Source organism: Epinephelus fuscoguttatus, linkage group LG17 (genome assembly GCF_011397635.1).
Source record: "Epinephelus fuscoguttatus linkage group LG17, E.fuscoguttatus.final_Chr_v1".
In the NCBI taxonomy this organism is placed as follows: Eukaryota; Metazoa; Chordata; class Actinopteri; order Perciformes; family Serranidae; genus Epinephelus; species Epinephelus fuscoguttatus.
Genome location: NC_064768.1, coordinates 35535133 through 35559546, shown reverse-complemented (window position 1 = coordinate 35559546; position 24414 = coordinate 35535133). Strand labels below are relative to the sequence as shown.

Genomic DNA, 24414 nt, shown 5'->3' with positions numbered 1-24414 from the left:
GTTAATGCTGCAAAATTGAATTCTTACCTGATGGTGTCTGCTCTGCACAGCCGTTAACTTCACAAATAAATGAAAGTGTTTTTGTTGTGGTCTAACAGAATGTTTCCATATGCTACTGTGTTTGCTCTTGTACACAGTGCATACATCCTCCTTTGGATGACACATGAATGGTGTGATATTAATGTGGGCCTGGGTGGTCTCAGGGAATCCATGCTTAAGGTGACATCTAGTGGAAAAGATAAAATAGTGCATTTATTACCTGCATGCTTGAGGGTGTAGCTGTGTGCACCGAGGCTGGTCATTGTCCTCCAACATTGTCCTCCAACAGTCTTTGGGAGCAGATTATTATCTCTGGAAAGACTGCATGTCCATGTGTCACCTGCAGATGGTGTCCCTGTATTTAGGATAGAATAAATGACACAGGAGAGACCCCGTGTTGCTTTGACATGGATGCTCCTGCATTAAGAGATGTCACATGGCAAATAGATCATTTTTGACTTCAAATCATTATTTCATAAAGTGAAAAAATAGTAGAAATAAGTTGCCAATAATACATGTATAAACAGGCACAGTCAATCCGTTAGAATGGGTCCGTGACACCTTGGGCCCTGTAGGCCTGTATAGTGGTCCATCCATGGTCTGTATTTACAATAGGGCTGTAAGTAATGATTATTTTCATTGTTGATTGATCTGTGAATTATTTTCTCGGTTAATTCTTGAGTTGTTTGCTCTATAAAGTGACAGAAAATGTTTCCTAAAGCCCAAGATGACGTCTTCAAATGTCGTGTTTCATCCACAACCCAAAGATATTCAGTTTACTCTCATAAAGGAAGACGGAAACAAGAAAATATTCACATTTAAAAGCTAAAATCAAAGAATTTTGACTCTTTTTGTCTTAAAAAAAATCGCCTCAAATCGATTGATCAATTAGCAGATTAGATTGCAATTAATTTAAAAGCTGAAAACTAACTGATAAACCGATTAATCACTGCAGCTCTGAACTACAGCATATATGATGTAGTTTTTATACGTTTAAATCTTGTATAAAAATGAGAGGAGCTCACTGATTGACGTGATGACAGTGGGTGATATCCCAAAGGTTTGCACTGCTAATTGGTGATGGATCAATAATCAAGCTAAAACATTCAAAGGAGTGTCAGTGGCCTTGGGCGTGTATCAACAACAGCACCTTCCCCAAATGCGTCTGATTTATAACGTAAATATTTAAACGTTAGCCATGACTTTGCCCAAATGTCACAAAGGAAGTGTTTGCTTTGTCAGTGGAGCTATCCCTGGTGCTGACACAGACTTTGTTGCATACGCTGCTCCACCCTTTGATTGACGGAGGCTACCAATGAGGTTAAACATGGATGGAGCATTGTCTGTTGTTTGCCTCTGGATTTCAACAATTTCTGTACAGCTAATTGTGTCTGTGCTAATTAGATGGCAAACCCAACAGCAATCAAAGCCCATAACTCCGACTCCAAACTTTGATTCACATCATTTTATACACAGCCCTGTCACCATGTGCTCTTGTTAACAATACCAGTCCAACCCAACACCAAACATGGATTCTACTGGCACTCCTTCATTCAAACAACACCTTTAAAAAGTATAAAAAGTATTCCCCCTCCTTGGAACTTCCTGTTCGAGGCTGGATGTATTCTATATTTTTCTTATTGTTACCAAAAACTCACAAAAAGACCTTAACCATTAATGAATTATGTGTTTATCAAAGCCTGATACAGCTTAATCTGTTGTACCATAGAGCCCTGATGTTGTCCATGAACTATTAAAACACATCACTGAGCCACACTGTTGCACTGAGTGACTCACCAGAGCACCACATGTGGACTAATCCGCTGCTGAAAATAGTCCCCCAACAAATGTTTCCCCCTTTTGAGTAACGTTTGATTATAGGCTGAGGCAGGAAGTCAGAAAGTATTGAGAGATGAACATATTGTTGGTGTAAGTGTTTGGTTAAGGTCACTTTGTATAGCCTCCTGAGACCCCAACTTTTGTTTGGTATGCATATTTTTATTTCTCCATACTATGTGGGATCAGTAGGAGTATAAAAAATTCAACATTGTCAACGATTATTAAGTACCAATGACCTCAAATGAGTGCTTTATATTAACAGTGTCTTATCAAACTACAAACATTATTAATCACAAATAAACAACTTTCAACCATAACATTTGATCAGATTTTGTCCCCTTTAGTGTCAGAATCGGCCACAGACTGAGTTGGCAGAGATGGCGGCCATCTTGTTTTCACATGGATTAGTGTACTGTGGTCTTACTACCACTAGATGGCACAAAAAGTGTCCACGAACGAGGACAACAGGTCTGAGGTAAGTAGAATGAAGAATGAGGTCAAGTAAACCCAAAATGTGATGTCCTCATATGAGGACACAGGGTCTCAGGAGGACAGGATTAGAACAGTTTTTGACATCTTGCCATCTTGTGGTCGTGTCAGGGGTGAACCTGTGGTGGACAACAGTGTTTTCCCACAAATCTAACCAGTGGGACAATGAGATTAACGGATTGTTTTCAGAGTTGTTTAATTTTGCAAATATCACACACATAGCTGTAAACAAAAGAAAACATGAATCGTGTTTTGTTTTACTTAATATTTAGATCAGTCCCCATAAAATCTCGCCATATTCCTTTAACGGACAGCTTCCTTTGATAAAGACTGCTTCAGCCTGTCATTGTTTCTGTCCACGGCCCACAGTAGCCCGTCCTACCTCGAGGCTTGTTGTCCGAGAGATATCTGTCACAACATGGCAGCGAGTTATAGATTTGTCATTGATCGGGTTTATTGATTGATTTCCCTCTGGAGGAGGGGTGAAAGGTGAGCTGACAGGCGTCCCGTGGGGGCGCTGCTTATTCTCCCCACCCCTGCAACACACAAGGGCCCAGGGAGTCATTCAAGTGTGTTTTAAACCAAACATCATCACACACACAACATAAACACTGAACTTTAAGGTGAACTGTGCAGTTTAGGCACACAGTCATGTGTTAGAGAGCTAACTCCTCCTGCCTTTACTCAGAGGCAGCATTTCAATCTGTGGTATAACAGCCTGTGTGTGTGTGGTGACTCAGCGATGGCTGTTGAACGAGCGCGTGCCGAGCCTTTGTTCCCAGAAGCCCCTCTGGGTGACCCTGGTCACCTTGGGGTGGCCTGTTTTGTTGTGCGGCAGCCGGTGGGCCTTTCCATTTCCATGGTGACTGTCAGAGGGCCTCTGGCAGCACTATTAGACCAACGCATGAATGGAGGTGGTCATTTGGTGTGCACAAGGCAACACCTGACACACTCACACAATGCAAAGAGACATTAAGCTGCACTCGTTCACAGGAAGTCAGAAAAACTGCTACCTCATCTCTGCACATATGTTTGTGTGTGTGTGTGTGTGTGTGTGTGTGCGTCATTACAGGAAGTTTCATAACTCAGCAGTGATGAGAGCAGGTCTGTGGTGCTGTACAGCAGCTCCAAAGAGACTAATTACTTATTAATGAGTGTGAGTAAATGACTCCAGCGGGCCACCGTATGTCTTCTCACAAACTGTAACAGGTGGAAGTGAGTCACTTCTGCAGAGACAATACAAGAAGCTTCATGTCATCTATAACATATATGATTCATCCTGGAAGACTAAGGAAGACAGAGACATACCATCTGGTGTCCAAATGTCACCTATGAGTTTGTACAAGTATCACAGAGTACATAAACGCAGCACCAATGCTCACGGATGTCATACATACCGCTCATCTGAAGAACATTAAGGACCTGTGTTTCCTCTGACATGACCAAAGGTACAGTACGTCTGATACTTTATTACACTGGATCATGGTCATTTGTTAGATATCAGAAAATTATGATCAACAACAAGGTCTTTGGTTTAGTCTAGCCACTCCTTTGTTGTTTAATTTGTAAAGATGTAAATCCCTTAAAAACACATTCAGTTAAAATGCCCTTATAGAACATTTCAAGTGGTACATGACCACAAGTTATCAATTTAAGGTGTAATTAGAGCATATAAGGGGTTTTCAAAAGGCTCAAAATAAAACCCTTAAAGACATTAACTTCGAAAGCCCTTACATACCAAATTGAGCGGACTTGAATTGATAGGCTCCCCTTAATTTGCACAGGATATATATTCTTCTTCTTATTTGTTATGTGTTACCAGTTTAAGGTGTTATTAAATGATTAAGTGTTTAACATTAAACGTTAACATACATTCAATACATGAATGAGTATTCCCTTTTTAGCATTGAGATGTTTCATAGGTTCACTCAGATTTGGAGGAACTTAATTGATAAAGAAATTGATTGTGTTATAGTAAATGGTTTTTAATGTGGATTGATGTATTTTTAATGGCTAAAACCCTTCAAAATTCACAAATAGATAAATTAAAATAAACCCACACATTTCAAATACCTAAATACCACCCTCAAAAATAAATAAATAAATTCCCCTATTAAGAACCACATTTGGTGTTAGCACATAAATGAATGGATTGTAGCATATTTAAAGGCATTTGATGATATTTGTTATATTTATGTGCACTGTTTAAGGGGTTTTTAAAAGATAAAAACACCTATTTATCAAATGGCACAAAAGTCAACCCTTATTTTTTTTTGCCCTAAAGGTTAACGGTATAAATTAAGGCATGACTTTAATGTTATTTGGTCAGTTTTAAAAAGCCCTTAGCTGAACATGTCATAGTTAAAGGTATAAATTAAGGCATGACTTTAATGTTATTTGGTTAGTTTTAAAAAGCCCTTAGCTAAACTTATCATAGTTAAAGGTATAAATTAAGGCATGACTTAAATGTTATTCAGTCAGTTTTAAAAAATGCCTAGCTAAACATATCAGGCATGACTTAAATGTTATTTGGTCAGTTTTAAAAAGCCCTTAGCTGAACATGTCATAGTTAAAGGTATAAATTAAGGCATGGCTTTAATGTTATTTGGTCAGTTTTAAAAAGCCCTTAGCTTAACATATCATAGTTAAAGATATAAATTAAGGCATGACTTTAATGTTATTCAGTCAGTTTTAAAAAGCCCTTAGCTAAACATATCATAGTTAAAGATATAAATTAAGGCATGACTTTAAATGTTATTTGGTCAGTTTTAAAAAGCCCTTAGCTGAACATGTCATAGTTAAAGGTATAAATTAAGGCATGGCTTTAATCTTATTTGGTCAGTTTTAAAAAGCCCTTAGCTGAACATGTCATAGTTAAAGGTATAAATTAAGGCATGGCTTTAATGTTATTTGGACAGTTTTCAAAAGCCCTTAGCTGAACATATCATAGTTAAAGATATAAATTAAGGCATGACTTAAATGTTATTCGGTCAGTTTTAAAAAGCCCTCAGCTAAACATATCATAGTTAAAGGTATAAGACATGACTTTAATGTTATTCGGTCAGTTTTAAAAAGCCCTTAGCTAAACATATCATAGTTAAAGGTATAAATTAAGGCATGACTTAAATGTTAAATGTTATTTGGTCAGTTTTAAAAAGCTCTTAGCTGAACATATCATAGTTAAAGCTATAAATTAAGGCATGGCTTAAATGTTAAATGTTATTTGGTCAGTTTTAAAAAGCCCTTCGCTAAATGTATCATAGTTAAAGGTATAAATTAAGGCATGACTTTAAAGTTATTTGGTCAGTTTTGAAAAGCCCTTAGCTAAACATATCATAGTTAAAGGTATAAATTAAGGTATGACTTAAATGTTATTTGGTCAATTTTAAAAAGCCTTAGCTAAACATATCACAATTAAAGGTATGAATGATGGCATGACTTAAATAATATTTGGTCGGTTTTAAAAAGCCCTTAGCTGAACATATCAGGCATGACTTAAATGTTATTTGGTCAGTTTTAAAAAGCCCTTAGCTGAACATATCAGGCATGATTTAAATGTTATTTGGTCAGTTTTAAAAAGCTCTTAGCTAAACATATTACATTCATTTATACCTTACTTATATCATTATTAAAACCAATATAAGTGAGGCATACTGTACCATTATAGCTTTATAAGTAATCATTCTTAAATTAATGGAATGCTGAAGTGACAAATTAAGGGATTTCATAGTGATGACGTCAGATGCAGAGTCTGTGTCATGGCTGAGGTTTGGTTGATATCCTCATGGGCCCTTGGGTGCAGCACTAAGCTGTATCGGCCAAGGCCCTGATTGGTCACTTTGTCAATTGTTTAGGCTCTCTATCTTATTGGACGTGTGTGATTTATCTGCCACTGGAGATCACGTGGACTTGACCGAAAAGGTGGTTTTGTGTGTGTGTGTGTGTGTGTGTGTGTGTGTGTGTGTGTGTGTGTGTGTGTGTGTGTGGTGGGGGTTACCAGAGGTAGGAGGGTCAAAGGGGCTCTGCACATTGTGCAAGAAAAGAAGCAGAGAGCAGGGAGCTGTGTGAATGCAGTCTTTTCCTGGAGGATTACAGGCGAACACACACTCATCACGCACTCGCTCATCAACACGGAGACACGGTGCACGGATATCCAGCATGCATTTAAATCTTCTCATCTGATACTTTGTGGGCCGGAGCTGTTTCCTGCAGGAGGCTGAGGAAGGCTCCCACCATGGCAGAAGGTATGAAGAGCTTCTCTGCAGATGCTCTGACAGAAGAAGAGAAAAGAAGGAGAATAGAGGCAGGAGGGACGGACGCACTGTCTCCTTCTTTCCTCTCTGAGGGTGCTTGTCTGCTCAGAAACATCCCCTCAGAAGTGCAGCCATGACTTGGTGTCTGGGGGATGTATGCTTTTGTTGGTGCTGAGGTAGAATGGAGGTGCACGAGACGGTCTGTGATCTTTAAAGCCTGTATCTGAAGCAGCAGCTGAGAGGAGGAGGATGGGCTCTGCTTCAGTCAGGGTGTCATCACAGGTAGACAGCGTATAGAAAAAAAGAGATCAATTAGAAATATAAGTTTTAGTGTTGTTAGTAGATCAGTTCCTCTCTTTATTTGAAAAGCCGTGGATCGACAGAAGTAAGACTCCATTTGACAGAGGGAAGATACTTTTTATTTTGAAGGCCTGCTGGATATTAGGACGTACATGTATTTTTATTTTTTTTTTAATATTTCAACATTTACCCTACGTAATTTGCTTTGTTACTGTAGAAAAGTACAATTGTGAATAAAATATTGAATTTCTTATCATAATCATAATATAGGGCCGAAAAAAATGTTAATCAATGATCAATTGTTATTATTATTTTTCATACCTTTCATACTGTCATTAAGTTACTTTATTAATGACGTCAGTACTGGTTCATCATGTTTGTGTAGTGCAAGTAACAATAATAGAGCAGAGCATAATAAAAATAAACACAAAATAAAATAAAATATAAATAAATAAAGAAAATAAATAAATGTGAAATAAAATAATGTAAAATAAAAGTAAAATGAATAAATAAAAATAAATAAATAGATAAAAAAAATAAGAATAAAATAAAAATAAAGAAAAAGAGGGGAAAATATCGACAGCAAATAATCGATCAAGTTTTTTTTTTTTTTTTTTTTTAAATGAAATGCCAAAAATGTTTTAAAAGACCTTTATGATAGTAAATTCCGATGTAAAACTCGGGGTTTGGGAAATTGTTATGCGCATTTTTTATGTATTTATTTTTTTAGACTAATTTAATTTAATTTTTTGTTTACAATTTTCCGACATTAATAGACTGATCAATTAAATCATAATCGGAGAATTAATCTCCAGATTACTTTCCCGCACTTATCACCCGATAAAAGTTTTTAAATGTCATCTGTGTGTCACACAGACCCGCTTATTGTTTTCTCTCCCCATTACGTAACATGCGGCCCTTTTAGGTTTCACTTTGGTTTCAACATCCTGCCGTTCATCAGATTGTCCTAACATCATCATCATCATCATCATCATCACTGTGTTTCTGTCCACCGTGCAGCAGCAGGCGGGTCGCAGAGTGAGGTAGAGGAGGAGGAAGCTGCTCTGTCCCGGGGCAGCGGAGTGTGCAAGTGGTTCAACGTGAGGATGGGCTTCGGCTTCCTGTCCATGAGCAGCAGGGACGGAGCTGCTGTGGAGGAGCCGCTGGACGTGTTTGTCCACCAGGTGAGATGCTGCTGCTGTTTGTCACACCTGTCACTGTCAAAACACACATTAAACACACATTAAACATGGCTTAATGGAGACAATTTCAAACACAAGTACTCAAATCAGCTGCACTATAACTCGCAGCATTCACAGACAACATTCATTGTCTTTATCTGGACACATTTTCCCCACAAATACAACATGCTAACGTTATTAGCACAAGCCTATGGCATTTTACATTGTATAAATTAGCCTAGCGCCGAGCAGAGATTTCAACAACAGCAGCATTTAACAAAAGTAATATTACAAAATTCAGCTCCATTACAACTCACAAGGTTCACTGACAAAACAACTGTCTTATAATAAACACCTTTTTTCCAACCAAATACAACATGCTAACATTATTAGCACAAGCCTATGGCATTTTACATTGTATAAATTAGCCTAGCGATGAGCGGAGATTTCCTCTGCTCATATGAAGCCAGGATAAATCACACACAAGACTTAGAATGCTATTTTAGTGGAGGCTTTGTTGAGGCTGCCCAAGTGTGTGTATTTGATGAGTTGGGAGTGACACTGGATTGACCAACAAGACTCTTCAACAGATAATTAATCAGCAACTAGTTTTATAATGGATGTACCTTTCCACAAAAAATGACAGAAATTCTCTGGTTGTAACTTTGCTTCATTTAATAAATCATTTAAGAGTAAGTCACATGTACCAGCTGAGAAAAAACGACCTCTGCGGTGTAAAGTCACACATAATCCCACAAAGACAGCTTGTAAGAAGAATGTGAGACACCTGCTGTGTTCCTGTGTAAAATTACCTGAAGATTAACACATCCTAAAGTCAGCCGCGCTGCCACTCCGCCCGCTTCACCTCACAGGCAGATATTTGCCGTGGAACCTCAAAGGTGTCAAGCTCAAACATTTCTATATAAAAGGGGTTAGAGGCTAAGGCAGAAATAACAAGGCTCATTCCTCTCCCCATCCAGCCCTGCTTCCTGTTATAAAGTCATTAAAACATCAGGGAGCCCACCCAACCCCGAGTTTCAGGCCCACCTCCCATGTGGAGCCTTGTGGCAGAAACCTCTTCTCAGGTTACCTGTCGGTGTGTTGCTGTAAATCATCTGAAGAAAGAGAGGGGGGAGAGGGCCTGCACACGCTCGTTGTGGGCTTCAGTGAATCATTGATGTCTGTTTGGTGTGCAGAGGTTTGATCAGATGGGAGATTGTAGTCTGTATTGTTAGAAGTGAATTGGCCAAATGTAAAGAAATAACAAAGGTTGCACCACGAGTTGCATGGGAGAGGTCAGGCTGCTCTCACACAGTGTTCCTAGGTTTACCTACGGACAAGTAATGCACCATGATTTGTATATAACCCACGAAATCATGAGCCAGTAATTTGTGTGTAACCCACATAATCACGATGGCAGCAATCATGTGAGAAATGTGCTCATGGGAGTAAAGAGGAAGTAGTTTAAAGTCCGTGTAAGGAAGGGTAATGGATGGGTCAAACAACACAGGACTTTCACCCAGGAGACCAGACGCTAATTTGTTAGATATGCATATTGTTACATGAAGATACATTGAAGAGCTTCAAGAAGTTCAAACCCTGCCTACGTTCACACCTCTGTATGCCTGGCCAATCACTAGCCCCTTTTACACTGCCAGATTTTCCGCGAATGTTGGACCGTTTTGCCGACAGGCTGCGAGTGTTTAGACACACAGAGCCGGACTGGCGAGTTGATCCAAGGCGCCCAATTTTCCTCCTCGTAGGATAGTCATATTGGCGAAACCCTTTTAGTTTAAATAGACTTGTGGGAGGAGCTAATGATGACGCCGCATGTGCTACCCACTGGCGGTGGATAAACAGGAAACAGCTGATAGCAGGAATTAGCGAGCAGCTAGTAGCAAGAGGGAAACACAAACCTGACAGACACTGTAAAGATGAGCAACTGGGGAGACAAGGAATTGCGCACCCTCCTTGTCCTCGCAAACGAAGAGGCCATTAACTGTCAGATGACGGGGACGGTGAAGAACGGGCCGACTTACGAGAGAATCGCCAAAGGACTGACCAGCCGCGGCTTCCCTCCCACGTCACTGTTTACGTCACACGCTGAGCTATACGTTTTGTTACTTGCTCACGCCCCCCATTGCCCCGAAAAAGGCGCATTCTGTATAAACAAAAGTAGGTAGGAGGCATTTTGCTGCACTCCCCGATTTTGTTTTTATACTGCCAATGCTGAAAAAACACTGATTGGGCTTTCCTGCAAATTTGCACAATTCTTATCTAAAAAGGGCTACTGCGTCAGTTTCAGGAAATTCAACAATCCAGCAAGTACTTTATTTGAAGCACACTGATGCCTAAAAAAAACAGTTACAGAGGAGTAATGTGAATGTGTGGGGGCAATCCAATTGCCAGAATAAACGTTAGCAGTGTGCATTTTCTGCAAACCACAGTATGTTGTTATGTCGCCGATACACTGAAACTTTATGTTTCAACACCTCTGTGGTTAATGTGTGGATATATTCAGGCACAAAAAACACTTCGTTATGGTTAGCAAAACATGATTGGCTTAAAATACCAAATTTTGGTGGTTAAAAAGTCACTTTTCGTGGCACTACCCTGACTGAAGATGCAGTGATGATTTGCTAGGAAACAAACGATTTTATTGTTTGTTGGTCTTGAACAGTGGTGTGCAGTGGTTTGCCAGATCAGCCAGCATCAGCTTTAATGTCTATTAACCAACAAATGACCATTACGGATTGTTGCTGGTCGGCTTGTGGCTGCTGCATGCTGGCAGGCGGATGGGTCGTGTGCCAGAAAATGTTTTCTTTATTTCATTGTGTTTTGTCTATTTGCCTCTGTTTCTGATTGAACATTATCCTGTGAAGTATATTAATATGTGAGCTCAAAATCCATAGAGTAATATCAACACAGCAGCAGAGCACACTGAGACAACAAAGGAACTGCTGTTGACCTTTAAATTGTATTTACTCAATGACTGACGTGATTTGTTTTCATCGATAGTGCTGTTTTATGGACCTAAAAAATGGATAGTAAGTAATATCAAAATTTAAGAGGAACATTTCAGCTGGCATTTGGCTTTTTTACTGCGTGGTAGTTCATCCTCCATTTTATTTACTGCCACAATCGGAAAGCTAATCAGTGGAAGATCAATGGTGTAGCACACTGTTTGGTGATTTACTCACCTCAGGATACATACATTCTCACCACCTATTCTGGTGCTTTCACAGGAATGCACTCCTCCCCTGTCTCATTTCCCAGCATCCTCCAGTGCAGTGGTCATCTGCAGACTTGACCAGATGGACTTATTTTGGAGACTTGTAGGTGGTGGTGCTGAGGAAGCAGAGGGGGGGGGGTTGGGGGTGAGGAATGCTTTGGAGGTTTGGTTGGAGACACACGAGGAGAGGAGGGGTGTTTGAGGGCATTGATGTTTGAGCGGGGTCGTCAGCAGGATTGGATTTTTATGAGCGAGCTGAGGATTGCCTGACAAAGACATTTATTCACAAGTGTGCGGTCAATTTTCAAGTTAGCTACACCTTTGTCTTGTCAAGACCAGAACTGGAATTGGTTAAGGCTTTGACATCAAGCAACTTTTATAAAAAAACAGCAGATTAAAACTACATTAAAAGATATTTTTGGCAACTTGGGCAAATCGGAGGTGAACACACAACGCTGACAATGCTAAACTTTAAAGGAATACTCCACCACCCAAATGATCATTTGTGTATCAGTTACTCACCCTGTGTTACGCTGAAGCCATGAAGAAAACTTAAATTGTCTTGCACGCCTCCACAGTGAGCAAAGAATCCGAAAACTAAAACATATTCTTGAAGTATTGAAATCATAGGGGTCTGAACTATATCAAAACATCCACTTTCACTCTTGCAGCTAATCCAAGTCTCATTTATCCATTCGTATGCTCAGTAATTCCCAACGGTGCTGTCTGACGGGGAACTGAACTGAACTTTCTCGTTAACAGAGCAAACTGCACATGGAGGGCTTCCGCAGCCTCAGAGAAGGCGAAGCTGTCGAGTTTACCTTTAAGAAATCATCAAAAGGACTGGAGTCTGTCCGGGTTACTGGGCCCAATGGAGCCCCGTGTCTGGGCAGTGAGAGAAGACCAAAGAGTGGCCAGAAACGACGCTCCAAGAGTGACAGGTAAGACCCGAGTCCAACATTTTCTTTATCTGAGTAAGATGAGAACATCAATAAGAAATCTCATGTCTGTGTTAAATGTGGGAAGTAGAAAAACCCACCACCTCGACAGCTCCCCAATGATCATGTTGGACTTTGTTTATTTTTGATATACTCAAATAGAAATGTGAAAATCACAATTGAATTATGTGCTGGAACAACAGTTTATCCATCTGTCTTCTATGAAGCATCTCTTGATACAGCGCAGGTTGCCAGAAAATATGGTTGCCAACACCTCTAAAGCCCACTAATGAACGTCATATCTTCTAGTTTGTTTAATCCATACACAAATAGAAATGTACAAATTAAAATTTTTCACATTAGGGGGAGTTACATGCTGGAAGTATTTCTTTGTGGATAACGGTTTATCTATCTGCCCAGTATTTCTGTGCTGCCAGCGCAGTCGGCTGAAGAAAATGTTGGCATTGTATGTTTCTGCAAACCAATGACAACATTACATTTGCATGTTTCATATGTATCGCATCAGCATTTCTAAACTGACGTAGAATATCAGGAGGTGGAGGGGACGGTGGATGGTGTGACACCTACTGTATGTGAGATGCCTGCCAAGCTTTTTAGCCACCAAACATGGGTGTTTTTAGTGACCTGTTGCTTTTCTTCTGCTCAGGATAGTGCCACAAAAAGTGATTGTTTTTCATGGAGACATTAATGCTTTTTGATAGTGCCACCAAACTGAGTATTTTAAGCTAAAATACGATCCTTTCTTAACTATAACCAAGTGGTTTTTAGGCCTAAAACTAATCACACAATAACAAAAGCGTTGTTAAAACAGCAGGTTTCGATGCAAAGTTTGAACATATCCGCTACATTTACATATGTAACGTACTCGTAGTTTAAGGAAATGTACAATGACAACATTTATTCTGGTGACTGGGTTGGTGCTGCAGATCAGGTTGCCAGATACAGTTGGTAAACACAGGTTATGCCTTTGGAACCTGCACCCAGCATAGATGTATAAAGAGAACTGGATACAGCGTTGGAGGAATCTTCTAGACTTTTTGAATGTCCAATGAATCAAAGTCTGATATGGAAACAAGTCATTTTGCAGAGGTTGTGACGCTCAGAAAAACACATCCACTGATTCACACTCTCTTTCGCCCTTTAAATTTATGGGAAAAAGTCTTTTTGGGCCACATGGCATCATGTGAAGGATGTAACACCACTATGACAGTCGACTTCAAAGCCTGGTGCATTTCCTGGGAGCCTCGTTCTGTGGACGATAAACCAGGTGCAGACTTCCATCTGTGTCACCACTGATGAGGAAATACAGCGAGTGCTGGACGGAGCAGTGAGTGACAACAACCCCACCCACATTTAAGAGGACTGTTTGTGGTGGAAACTCTAGGGTCTAGGTACCATGTCTGAAGGGTTACTGGTGGTTCCAAAGGTACAATACTGAAGGTGTTTGGTGGAGATGGGGCTTTAGTGAACTTTAGAGGTGTTTTTCCATTTGGAAGAAGTCAGGCTACTTGTTTCCCACCTGCTTTTGATCTATATGCTAAACTAGGTTTACTACGTCTGGACTTAAGTGCACCCTCAGAAAAAGAACAAATATGTCTTAAAATGTTAAAGTATTCCTTTAAGATTTCCTGATAGACTTGAGAAACAACAATGTGGCATATTCAGTAGAAGTAAGTAGAAGAAGTAGTTCAGTCGTCGTACAAATTGAGTACTTCAGTGTATTGATGATGAAAAACTGAATGATGGGCATTTCACTAATGTTTCCCCAAAAATCTAAACACTCAATGAACTCAAATTATAGATAATAAATAAAACAATTCTACCGTGTTTGTAGCATTACCAAATATTCTTTTTTTATTACTTTGACAAAGACAAGACTTTAAATACTGAATAAAGACAAATATGACCTGGTGAGAGAGAGAGAAGTGTTATCAGTTTATCACTGTATTAATTGAAGTTGTGCGTAGAGCAGAAATAAAAGAACATTTTCAAATAAAGTATTTTGCTGGTTAAAATTTCTCTCTTTGTGGAGCAGCAGGCTGAGCTGGATCAATAGATTATTTGATCTCTTCAGGCTTCTTCAACCCCCAACACTCCGTTTTTTGGCCTCTGTGCAGCTTCAGCAGTTCAAAGTTTATCTCCTTATTACCAGCACAAAATTTTAAAAGCAACAATTCTCTGTTTGTCTTTAAACCTTGCTTGGGCAGTCAAGATCCAGTGAGGCCATTTATTTGATAGCATTTTGCAGATTTGACCATGTTAATCATGGCCAGCAGTATGTTTCTACTCACAGGTTCCAAAACATGAATGTTGCAGTTGAAGAATAAAGCAGTTTGAATTGCAGATTAAGATCAGAAAGCGTACCACAGTATTAAACTGAACTTCATTAATCATGGTGCGCAGTGATAAAATAATCCCACAACTTCCTGTTCTTAAATACCTGCTATAGGTTTGATTGCATTCACATGTTCCTTCTTCTCTCCCAAACATAAGTGCAGTATTCAGGAGGGGAAAGAATCCTATCCATTTAATTGATAACAGATGTAGGTGCCTGAGAGAGGTCAGAGGTCACCATTGCCATGGCAACAATGGGATGTGGTGTGCAAATGAGGTGGAGGGGAGGATGGGAGGAGGGGCAGTGAGCGAGCGGGGGTCAGAGTTCAGAGGTCACAGTTGTATTGAAACAAAGGCGCTCCCTCTGCCACCCTCGTGGCCACACTGATCAATACTGACCCTGATGGGGGGCTGGGAGGAGGAGGAGGAGAGGAAGGAAGTGGTGGTTAGATGTGAGATGATGCAGGGCTCCAACTGGGTTTCATCACTCTGTAGATCACTGGCTGAAAGAAATTTATATATTTCTTTAATAATATTTAATATTTTAAGTCGATAAAAGACCCAAACCAACAACGAACTGTCTGCTGACAAATATTGTGTTCGTTCGGGCTCCAGACTTTATTTAAATTTCGTTGAGCTGCAAAGGCACACTCATTTCTTTTTCACACAAATTTGGTGGCCAAAGCACACGTTTCATGGCCGACAATAAGCTACAGAAAATTCAATTTAACACAACACCCTTAACTGTGACACTTCAATACATGAAAAGGCAATAACAGAATGAAAATATCTTCGTAAACAATCTCTTACACACTCCTAGTTAACAGTCTATAGTGTCTTTAATTTGTTATATGATCTATAGTTGCTATGGCATAATAAAAACATCATAAAAATGTTGAGAAAATGAATAAGAAACTAACAAATTGCTGCCTTCCATTCATTGAAATGACTGGAGGTTCCAAGTTACTGCTCAGCAGTGTAAAAGCAGCCTAACTCCAAACTCAAAATAACCTTCTTTTTAAAGATTTTTCTTGGCATTATGCAGTTATTGAGCAGGACGTACCAGGGTGGGGGGTGGGGGGATGGGATGCAGCAGGGGACCGTGTGTTGGTATCAAGCCTGTGGCCAGGACAAGGCCTTTGTATATGGGGTGTCCACTCTACCAGGTGAACTAGCTGGCACCCTGCCTACTTTTAGGGTTACCTCCAAACTGTAGTACTTTAGTAACGTTAATTTATTGACTATAAACTTGTAGTGTTGTCACATCAAACTGCAGGTCACTGTGCAACGCTTGTGCAGCTGCTAACAGCTAATAGCTAATTAACTCTCCTCCAAGTGATAACAGCATGAAGATGCGCTCTGTTTCAGTCACTCGATTCAGTTGGTCATTTGCTAAGTGATAGTTACAGCCTATATAAAACCCCAGGGAAGATTTCTGTCTGACCCAAACATGTTATTGTCACTGAGACAATGGGACGCTGCAAGTCTCGAGCCGTGGCTAGATGAGTGCTAAAAAACACCAGCCAAAAAAACAATTGTACTCTGTTAAGTGGCTGGTAGATTTTGGAATCCACCTACCACAGTGGCAGATTGACAATAAAGTTAATTTCCAAATCTGACATGTTTATTTTTGCTGTAAAGTTGGGCATTTTAACATGGGGGCCAATGAGATGGACTAGCTCTTGGAGCCAGCCTCAAGTGGCCATTCAAGGAACTGCAGTTTTGGCACTTTTTGGCTTCATTTTTCAGCTCTGGAAGTTGTCACTTGGTAATAAAATATTCATACTCGACAAATACTTTTAATATTGTGATATTAAGTATAGCCCTATTACTATATTCTGCAGTATATATTTAATTCCATAGACTTTCCTTAAACACACTTAGCAAACAGACTGCAAGAAATGTTCGGTTTAAAAACATTCAACACATCTGTGTATCGCTCACATAAGATCACACTCATTGGTGTTGTGGTCCCATAGCATACATGGACTACAAAGATGGAGGACAGGGGGTACAACGTGTGAGAAAAAGATCCAAAATAAAAGATCCAAGAACTAGATGAGTACTGTTTGCTGTTTTCATAGAATGTTGAACTGGAGGGTGAAATTTTTGTAGCAGGGGCCAAAAAAATTGTAGCACGAGTATAAAAGTATCAAGTATGTCCTTTGTAGTTTCAGACTTCTACTTCTGCATAACTTTGCCGACACTTAAGCTGCACCAACTTTACAAGGCCATGACATCATTTTATGTGCCGAGTCCTCACCCAAGGGCCGTAGCGTGTCAGATTAAATGTGCTTGGTTTCCATTCATTTCTGTGCAGTATTAAAACAGTAAAAAGAGACATGAGACTTGCTTGAGATATGTAATTAGTCACAGTGAACTGCTCCCTACTCTGTTTACTTATAATTACCTGTTCGACCGCAGATGGAGAGGAGAGGAAGGGCCCGTAGAAAACCAGATTGTCCATAAACAAAAAAAAATCAATGGTCATTGCTGGCCTGTTTAAGTGGCCACTGTCTTAGTGTGTCACACTGCACAGTGCTCGAGCCTCACTGGCCTTATTTATCCTGCCCTAATGAATTCACCAACAGGATTTCACTTAGCCACCGATCATCGGCTTTCTCAGCATTGATTTGCGGATAGCAATGCACATCAAGCTACAAGAGCAACAAACGGCAGCGGGAGTGTTGTGTTTAATCAGAGCTGCTTGTTGTGTGGAGATTCATACATGCTTTGACCTGTTAACAGCAGAATTATGTCTCTTCTGTTGTCTTTAATTAGCACCTTATTGTGAAAATATGATAGAATCTGAAGAAGATGGCTCTGCTCCATGAAGTGTCTCAGTAAAGGTGGGCAGATACTGTGACACAGATATGCCTGATTTTAGCCCCAAATTGGTTGCACCCAATTTATTTTAGTGTCAGGCTGATTTTTTTTACAGATAACTTGTTTGCCGTGCAGTTTGAATGTCCCAGCAGCTGGTTAAGTGTGTCAGCTCCATGTCACGGCCAGACAATCTGCACAGTGTGAGCACAAAAGTCGCAGACTCTAGCCGCACAGTTTAAGATATAGTGCAAGTTAACATACACAGTGTCTGGTCAGCTCAAGCCATGCTAGTGAGCCAGTATGCACAGTACCAGTGGACGTAGCCACCGCAAAGTCACATCATTGGTTTGTGTGCTTCTCTTTGGCATTTTGTCCGTTGCCATCTTGGATTTTTGGAGCCAGGGGTGACCATATGTGGACAGGAGAGCGTGGATAACTGTGGATAACACGAGCTGCTAGCTTAGCACAGTGTATTTATAGCCATGTTTAACTTTGAAATGCTAATGCTAATATCAGTTAGTGAAAAACATGCTTAAAACCATTAAAACCGACTTACCAGAAAAACTAGATCTCCTTAGAGAGCCTTTAAGTTCAACCAAACACCGAACAAGACTTTCTTAGGTGACCAAAACTTTACTTTTTTAACACTGTTGTTTTATTGTTTTCACAAAGTGTTATAAAAAGGTAGAGAAAAAAGGAGATTGCCCTGTCTCTCAAAAACTACTCATCACTCCGACACAGTCAGTTACTGAGTCTCTCATCTTGTCGTTGACATGTTAACACGACTCCCTATTCTCTCGACATCGCTCCTCTTGAGTCCTCATCGTGTGGGTTAACACTTCCATATCATGTATTTCATTCACAATTTTCAGCCATTCATCTTGTGTTGGTGGTTCTGCTTTATACCATCTCTTCGTGGTGGCCTTTTTACAGGCTGCCAGCAAGACTTTCAGTATCTGTCTTCGAACAAAACTTTCTTAGGTGAATGTTACACAGTTAGCCTCACACTCATGAACTGAAAATACACTGAAATAGCGACAGGTACAGCTGCGCCTATATTCTGTAAATCTGGGGTTATGCCATGGTTATGTTACCTAACCAATTTGTCACTGTGGTAGCGACTTGTCAACAGACGGCACCCACCGCTCACTCAAAGTGGCCGCGTACGTACAGGGTTTGGAAATTAGCACCAGTCACCAGCCAAAAAAACAATGGTACTCTGTTAAGCGGCTGGTAGATCCACCAGCCACAGTGGCAGATTGACAATTAAGTTAATTTCCAACTCTGGCGCTTAGTACACAAACTTACACATGTTTATTTCTGCTGTTAAGTTGGGCATTTTAACATGGGGGTCAATGGGGATTGACTCGCTCTTGGAGCCAGCCTCAAGTGGCCATTCAAGGAACTGCAGTTTTGGCACTTTTTGGCTTCATTTTTCAGCTCTGGAAGTTGTCACTTGGTAATAAAATATTCATACTGGACAAATACTTTTGATATTGTGATATTAAGTATAGCCCTATTACTATATTCTGCAGAATATATTTAGTTCCATTCAGTCATAGACTTTCCTTAAACACACTTAGCAAACAGACTGCAAGAAATGTTCGGTTTAAAAACATTCAACACATCTGTGTATCGCTCACATAAGATCACACTCATTGGTGTTGTGGTCCCATAGCATACATGGACTACAAAGATGGAGGACAGGGGGTACACTGTGTGAGAAAAAGATCCAAAATAAAAGATCCAAGAACTATTTTGTGTCTGATAAGGATTTTTAAAATGTTCAGTTAAGTAGTTGAAACACTTCAACAGGACATCTACGTTTTCTCCCTCAATGAAAAATCCTGAATCTATGAATTCAAGTGTCAAACTAAGATTAACTTTCCTCTTGAGCAGGTGAATGTGAGAACAAACTCTGCTCAAGCATCATTCTGGAACAGTATGTTCAAACATTTCAGTGAAGAGCAATAAGACTTTAAACACTCTGCAAAGCCATCGTCCACCCTTTTATCTTGTTTGGAAGAACAGCAAAGCCACCTCTAAGTTTGGCTGTCAAAGTATCCCTCACACAATCTCCTGAGGGACAGAGATCAATTTGGCCAAATCCCTTAACAGCTGCACACCACTGGGACTGCAGTTAATGTGGACGCATGGTGACAGATGTGTTAAAGACGGAGGGATGTGACACCAAAGCTGGAGTGTGCTGCCCTCCGGTGGTGGAAATGAAGCACTTCACTGCAGACAGATTTGTGTTCAGATTCAATGAAAACCACTTGCTTGTCAAAACTAGTACACACTTACACACACACTCAGTGTAAGTGTTTAGTACTGCAACTGTTCTTGCTCCTAATATATGACATCGACAACATCCTTTGAAATCCTGAAGCTCTGCTGCAGATCTTAAAACATTAAGGGCTAATCACCACATCCTGTAACACTGAGCACTTCCTCAGTGCTGCAGAAGGCCGTCACTCACACATCAGAGCATTTGACTTGTGTGTCAAAAGTAAGTGCCTCACTGCCTCCAAAAATAACCTGTCCCTTTATCACTGCTTAGAGCGATGCAGCAAGTGTTTAAGGAACTGTGTCAGGTGACAATACACTCATATCAATGTATCGGCAGTTTCAGTAGCCTGGTTCTCTTTATATTGTTCTACATTACTGTAATGTTAGACACACATGACAAAATGAAAATGAAAACAAATGTTTCAGTAGAATAAATTTATATAATTCAGGAACTATTTAGAAAAGAAAAACAAAATGAGGTCACTCCCTGTCTTCTATTTATTCCAGATGCTACAACTGTGGAGCACCCGGCCATCATGCCAAAGAGTGTCAGCTGCCGCCTCAGCCCAAAAAGTGCCATTGCTGTCAGAGTGTTTCCCACATGGTGGCCAGCTGTCCGGTCAAAGCACAGCAGCAGCAGCAGCAGCAGCAGCAGCATTCGTCTCCAGGCTCTCAGGGACCAGCTACCTCACAGAGGGACGAGGAAGAGGAGCAAAGCCAGGCCGCCCTCTCTGAGAACTCAGAGTGAATGCTTGAGGTTTTCCACTGGAACACTGCTTTTACAAGGAGCTACCTCAGGTTTTATTTATTGAGGAGTCATTGCTGCGGTGCTGATGAGGTGTGTTGTTCGATAGAGCGCTGGCAGACATGTCCACTTTGAAAACTTTCATTTCTTAGGTTGTTTTTCTGCCTCGGATAAGTGTCTTAGCTTTGGAATGAAACAATCAGACTTACTGTTGATTCAGCCGTGTAGTAGCCACACATATCATGACTGATCTGACATGACGTGTGCCTCAGTTAAATGAGCCTTTCTTTAAAAACTCTCCAAAGCATCACACACATACAGGGTGTGCGAGAATTCGATATATGGGTTTGCAGATATATGACATCTATAAATCCAGCATGATGGTTCTATTAGACCTCTGTATTTTATAGGTTTTCACATGTCAGAGCCGGAAAAACACAAATGCAAGTGGTAACACGTTGCATTCCAGTTAGGTTTTGGGTATTGTGCATGCTGGCCTACTGCCATGCCTTATTAGGACACTTCATAGGAACTGATGCATCATTCATTAGTTTAACCTGTTCTTTTGTTTCCAGTTGTAACAAATCAAATACCTGCTGTGAGAGAGGCCACTACACTCAGGCATGAATGTGGCTCTCACATTTTCCCAGTACTTATACTTTAGTTCATTTGCTACCTCGAAATGGTACGAAACTTTGAGATAAATCTCAGGGCAAGTGACAAAGGTGACAATGTAGATGTTCTTGACCTTCTGTTAAAGGTCCTGTATGTGACTTTCAGAGCATTAATATGGCAGCAAACCACTATTTGCTATGTAAAGATACAGTGGAGTAATGGCGTCAGAGCAGAGCATGAAGTCACACTATCTCTTTGTATGCTGTAGTCTGAGCTTCTCTGTGGTTTGCTGTGGTAAGCCGGGCTGGCTACGCTTGCATGTGTGTATCCCACTGGCTTACCGAATAGCTGCGGTCATAAGCCCTTTTTAAATAGGAATTCAGATCAGACGGCGATTCTCTCGTCAGTCGGCCCGTCCTTCACCGTTCCCGTCATCTGATGGTTAATAGCCTCTGCGTTTGCGAGGACAAGGAGGGTGCGCAATTCCTTGCCTCCCCAGTTGCTCATCTTTACAGTGTCTGTCAGGTTTGCGTTTCCCTCTTGCTACTAGCTGCTTGCTAATTCCTGCTATCAGCTGTTTCCTGTTTATCCACCGCCAGTGGGTTGCAAATGCGGCGTCATCAACAGCTCCTCCTGTTGTGGAAGGCCGCCTCAGTCTGTTTAAACTTAAAGGATTCCGCCAATATGTCTACCCTACAAGGCAGAAAATCGGGCGCCTCGGATCAACTCGCCAATCCGGCTCTGTGTGTCGCAGCTGGCCGGCAAATTGGCCCAACATTCGTGGAAAATCTGGCAGTGTAAAAGGGGCTATAGAGAGGCTTATATCGGGACGATACTGTTGCAATAGATTAGAGCCCACCCTCTGGTTCCCTCAACACTGTTAGCTCTGTTAGCACTGTTGCCGTTGTTTAGCACTGTTTATGGAGTTAGCATCATTAGCTGCTAACTGCCGGCCTCACCACCTCCATGTTGACAACTCATACGCTCTGAATTTCACATACAGCTCCTTTACGTTGTTAGCTACTGTAAGGACCTTTAACACGTATACAAATAGCTTTATCCACTTTGCTAACCAGTTAGATTAGCCACGAGTTAGCTTGATTAGCAAATTCAACAAACTTGTTAATATTTCTTCTAAAGCTTTAACATAAAACAAGGTCTGACTAGATTGTAACGTGCTGATAATACCCTGTTTTTGAAGTGAGATAAAGTGGTGCCACAGAGTATTAGCGTCACTGCAGGGAAATAAAAAAAATAATCCAAACATTTGAGAAGTCAAAAATATAAGAGTAGTAAATAGTGAGAATAGCTGTGGTAAACATCTCTTTCCCCCCCCAAAATATACATTTTTTGTATATCATTTTTATTTTTGTAAAATTCCATTGAAAATCAAAACCTTTTCTGAAATGTTTTTATTCATAATTACATCTTCTCCTCAAAATATTATTGTAATCCTAAATCCTAAAAAAAAGTGTCTCTTAGACTCTGCTGTAAATTGCCAATATTTTTTTTAATTACTAAACTTAAATAATAAGGTAAACAATCCACCATGTGAATGTAAGCGTGACAACATGTCCTGCGCTGCCAAATATTTTGCTAAAAACATTTGCGTCCGCCTTTATGGAAAAACATTTTCAGGTATTATAGTGAAAAGTGAATGTCACAACATAAGTGCCATAACCTCCACTAAAAACAACATCATTTCACCACACACATGCTCTTGAAAAATGATTCTACTTTGTCTGTAGTTGTGGTGAAGTTTACGTCTTACTCTAATTACCAAGTTGCCATTTCGTCACTTAAACTTATATGCAAGACCAGTGTTGATTGTACAGCAGAGTTTGTCTGCTAAACAGTATTAATCTGAATGTTCACACGTATATCAGGGATATTTTCACATTAACAGTAGTTGCTCATTTATTGTATTTGAAAGTTGTAGGTGAAGCAGGAAGTAGCTGAGATCTGTCCTCACTCGTTTTAGTGAAGGGGATGAATGTATATAGACATTATTTTTTTTATATTAACTATTTATTCAGACGTTTGACAGCTCATTTGATCCTGTGCTGTGATTCAGAAACATCTTTGTACCAATCAAAACTAAGGATGTCACAGCTTTTGGACAGACTCTGACACCTCTTTTACAGTTGACTGACGGTATCATTTTGCAAATTAACTGCATTGTCATGACACAGAAAAAACAACATTCCAGTGTTTCATGTTTATATTTGTGAATGTAATGGTTTCTCAGTAACCTCAGACTGCATTTATTTTATTTTTGAACTCAGGGAGAACTTTTTTGACCTCGTGTCTTTGAGGATGTGTCTGGATGTTTAAGTTATTTACTGTGTTGGTGTGCTGGAGGACCCACGGCATTAACTGCCAAATGAGCCGTGCACTTTCACAGTGTCATTGTCTGCCATACACCACAGAGCAGCAAGCACTGTGACAGCGTTACATGACTTAAAGGAACCGTCCATACTGAGCACCCTTTTACACTGTGCATGCTTCAGTATGATTTCTTGGTAGGGTTTGTGCTTTGCTAATGTGGACCTATTTGACACGTAGACAAGTGGTCAAACAGATGATGTGATGCCGTTTTAAGATATTTAGCTACAGTGGAGTGGGACTGCAGAAATGTTGTCATGCTATATAAAAACCAGCTGTAGAGGAGAGAAGCAGCAGTTTTTTCTGGTAGTATTTCAAAAGGTTAAAGTTGCTGTTATGGAGCCTAAACAGAGTAGTTACCAGGGGTGTGGACCCAAATCACATGACTTGGATTAATGACTTGGATTTTAACACCAATGACTTGTGACTTCACTTTGACTTGAGCCTTTTGACTTGAAAATATGTGATACCTTCACCCAAGCCCAAGATTAACAATTTCATTATTTAAAAAGTGCACCACGATTCAGTTAATTTCCCTTCATTTCCTGAGTCAACGCTAATCACTCCTAGCAAGGCAACACTTTGGCTAACTCTCCAGATCCACTTTGTTTGGACAAGTCGTCAACTTTCATGTGTGCCAATCGGAAAAATCTGTTCCATCCATCCGTCCATTTTCATCCACTTATCTGGGGACGGGTCGCGGGGACAGCAGGCCAAGCAAAGCACCTCAGATGTCCCTCTTTCCAGCAACGCTTTCCAGCTCCTCCTGGGGGACCCCAAGGTGTTCCCAGGCCAGATGAGATATGTAGTCCCTCCAGTGTGTTCTGGGTCTGCCCCGGGGCCTCCTACCAGTGGGACGTGCCTGGAACATCTCTAACTGGAAGCGCCCAGGAGGATCCTGATCAGATCCCCGAACCACCTCAACTGA

The 24414-nt window shown here is 40.4% G+C and overlaps 1 protein-coding gene across 1 annotated transcript; it reads left to right on the top strand.

The window, feature by feature from the left end:
• Window positions 1-6601: 6601 nt before the first annotated feature.
• Window positions 6602-20489, top strand: LOC125904389 (protein lin-28 homolog A-like). Its single transcript, XM_049601742.1, has 4 exons — window positions 6602-6611; window positions 7941-8104; window positions 12096-12274; window positions 20249-20489. Exons 1-4 carry the CDS (start codon window positions 6602-6604, stop codon window positions 20487-20489), a joined length of 594 nt encoding a protein of 197 aa, XP_049457699.1.
• The last annotated feature ends 3925 nt before the right edge of the window (window positions 20490-24414 follow it).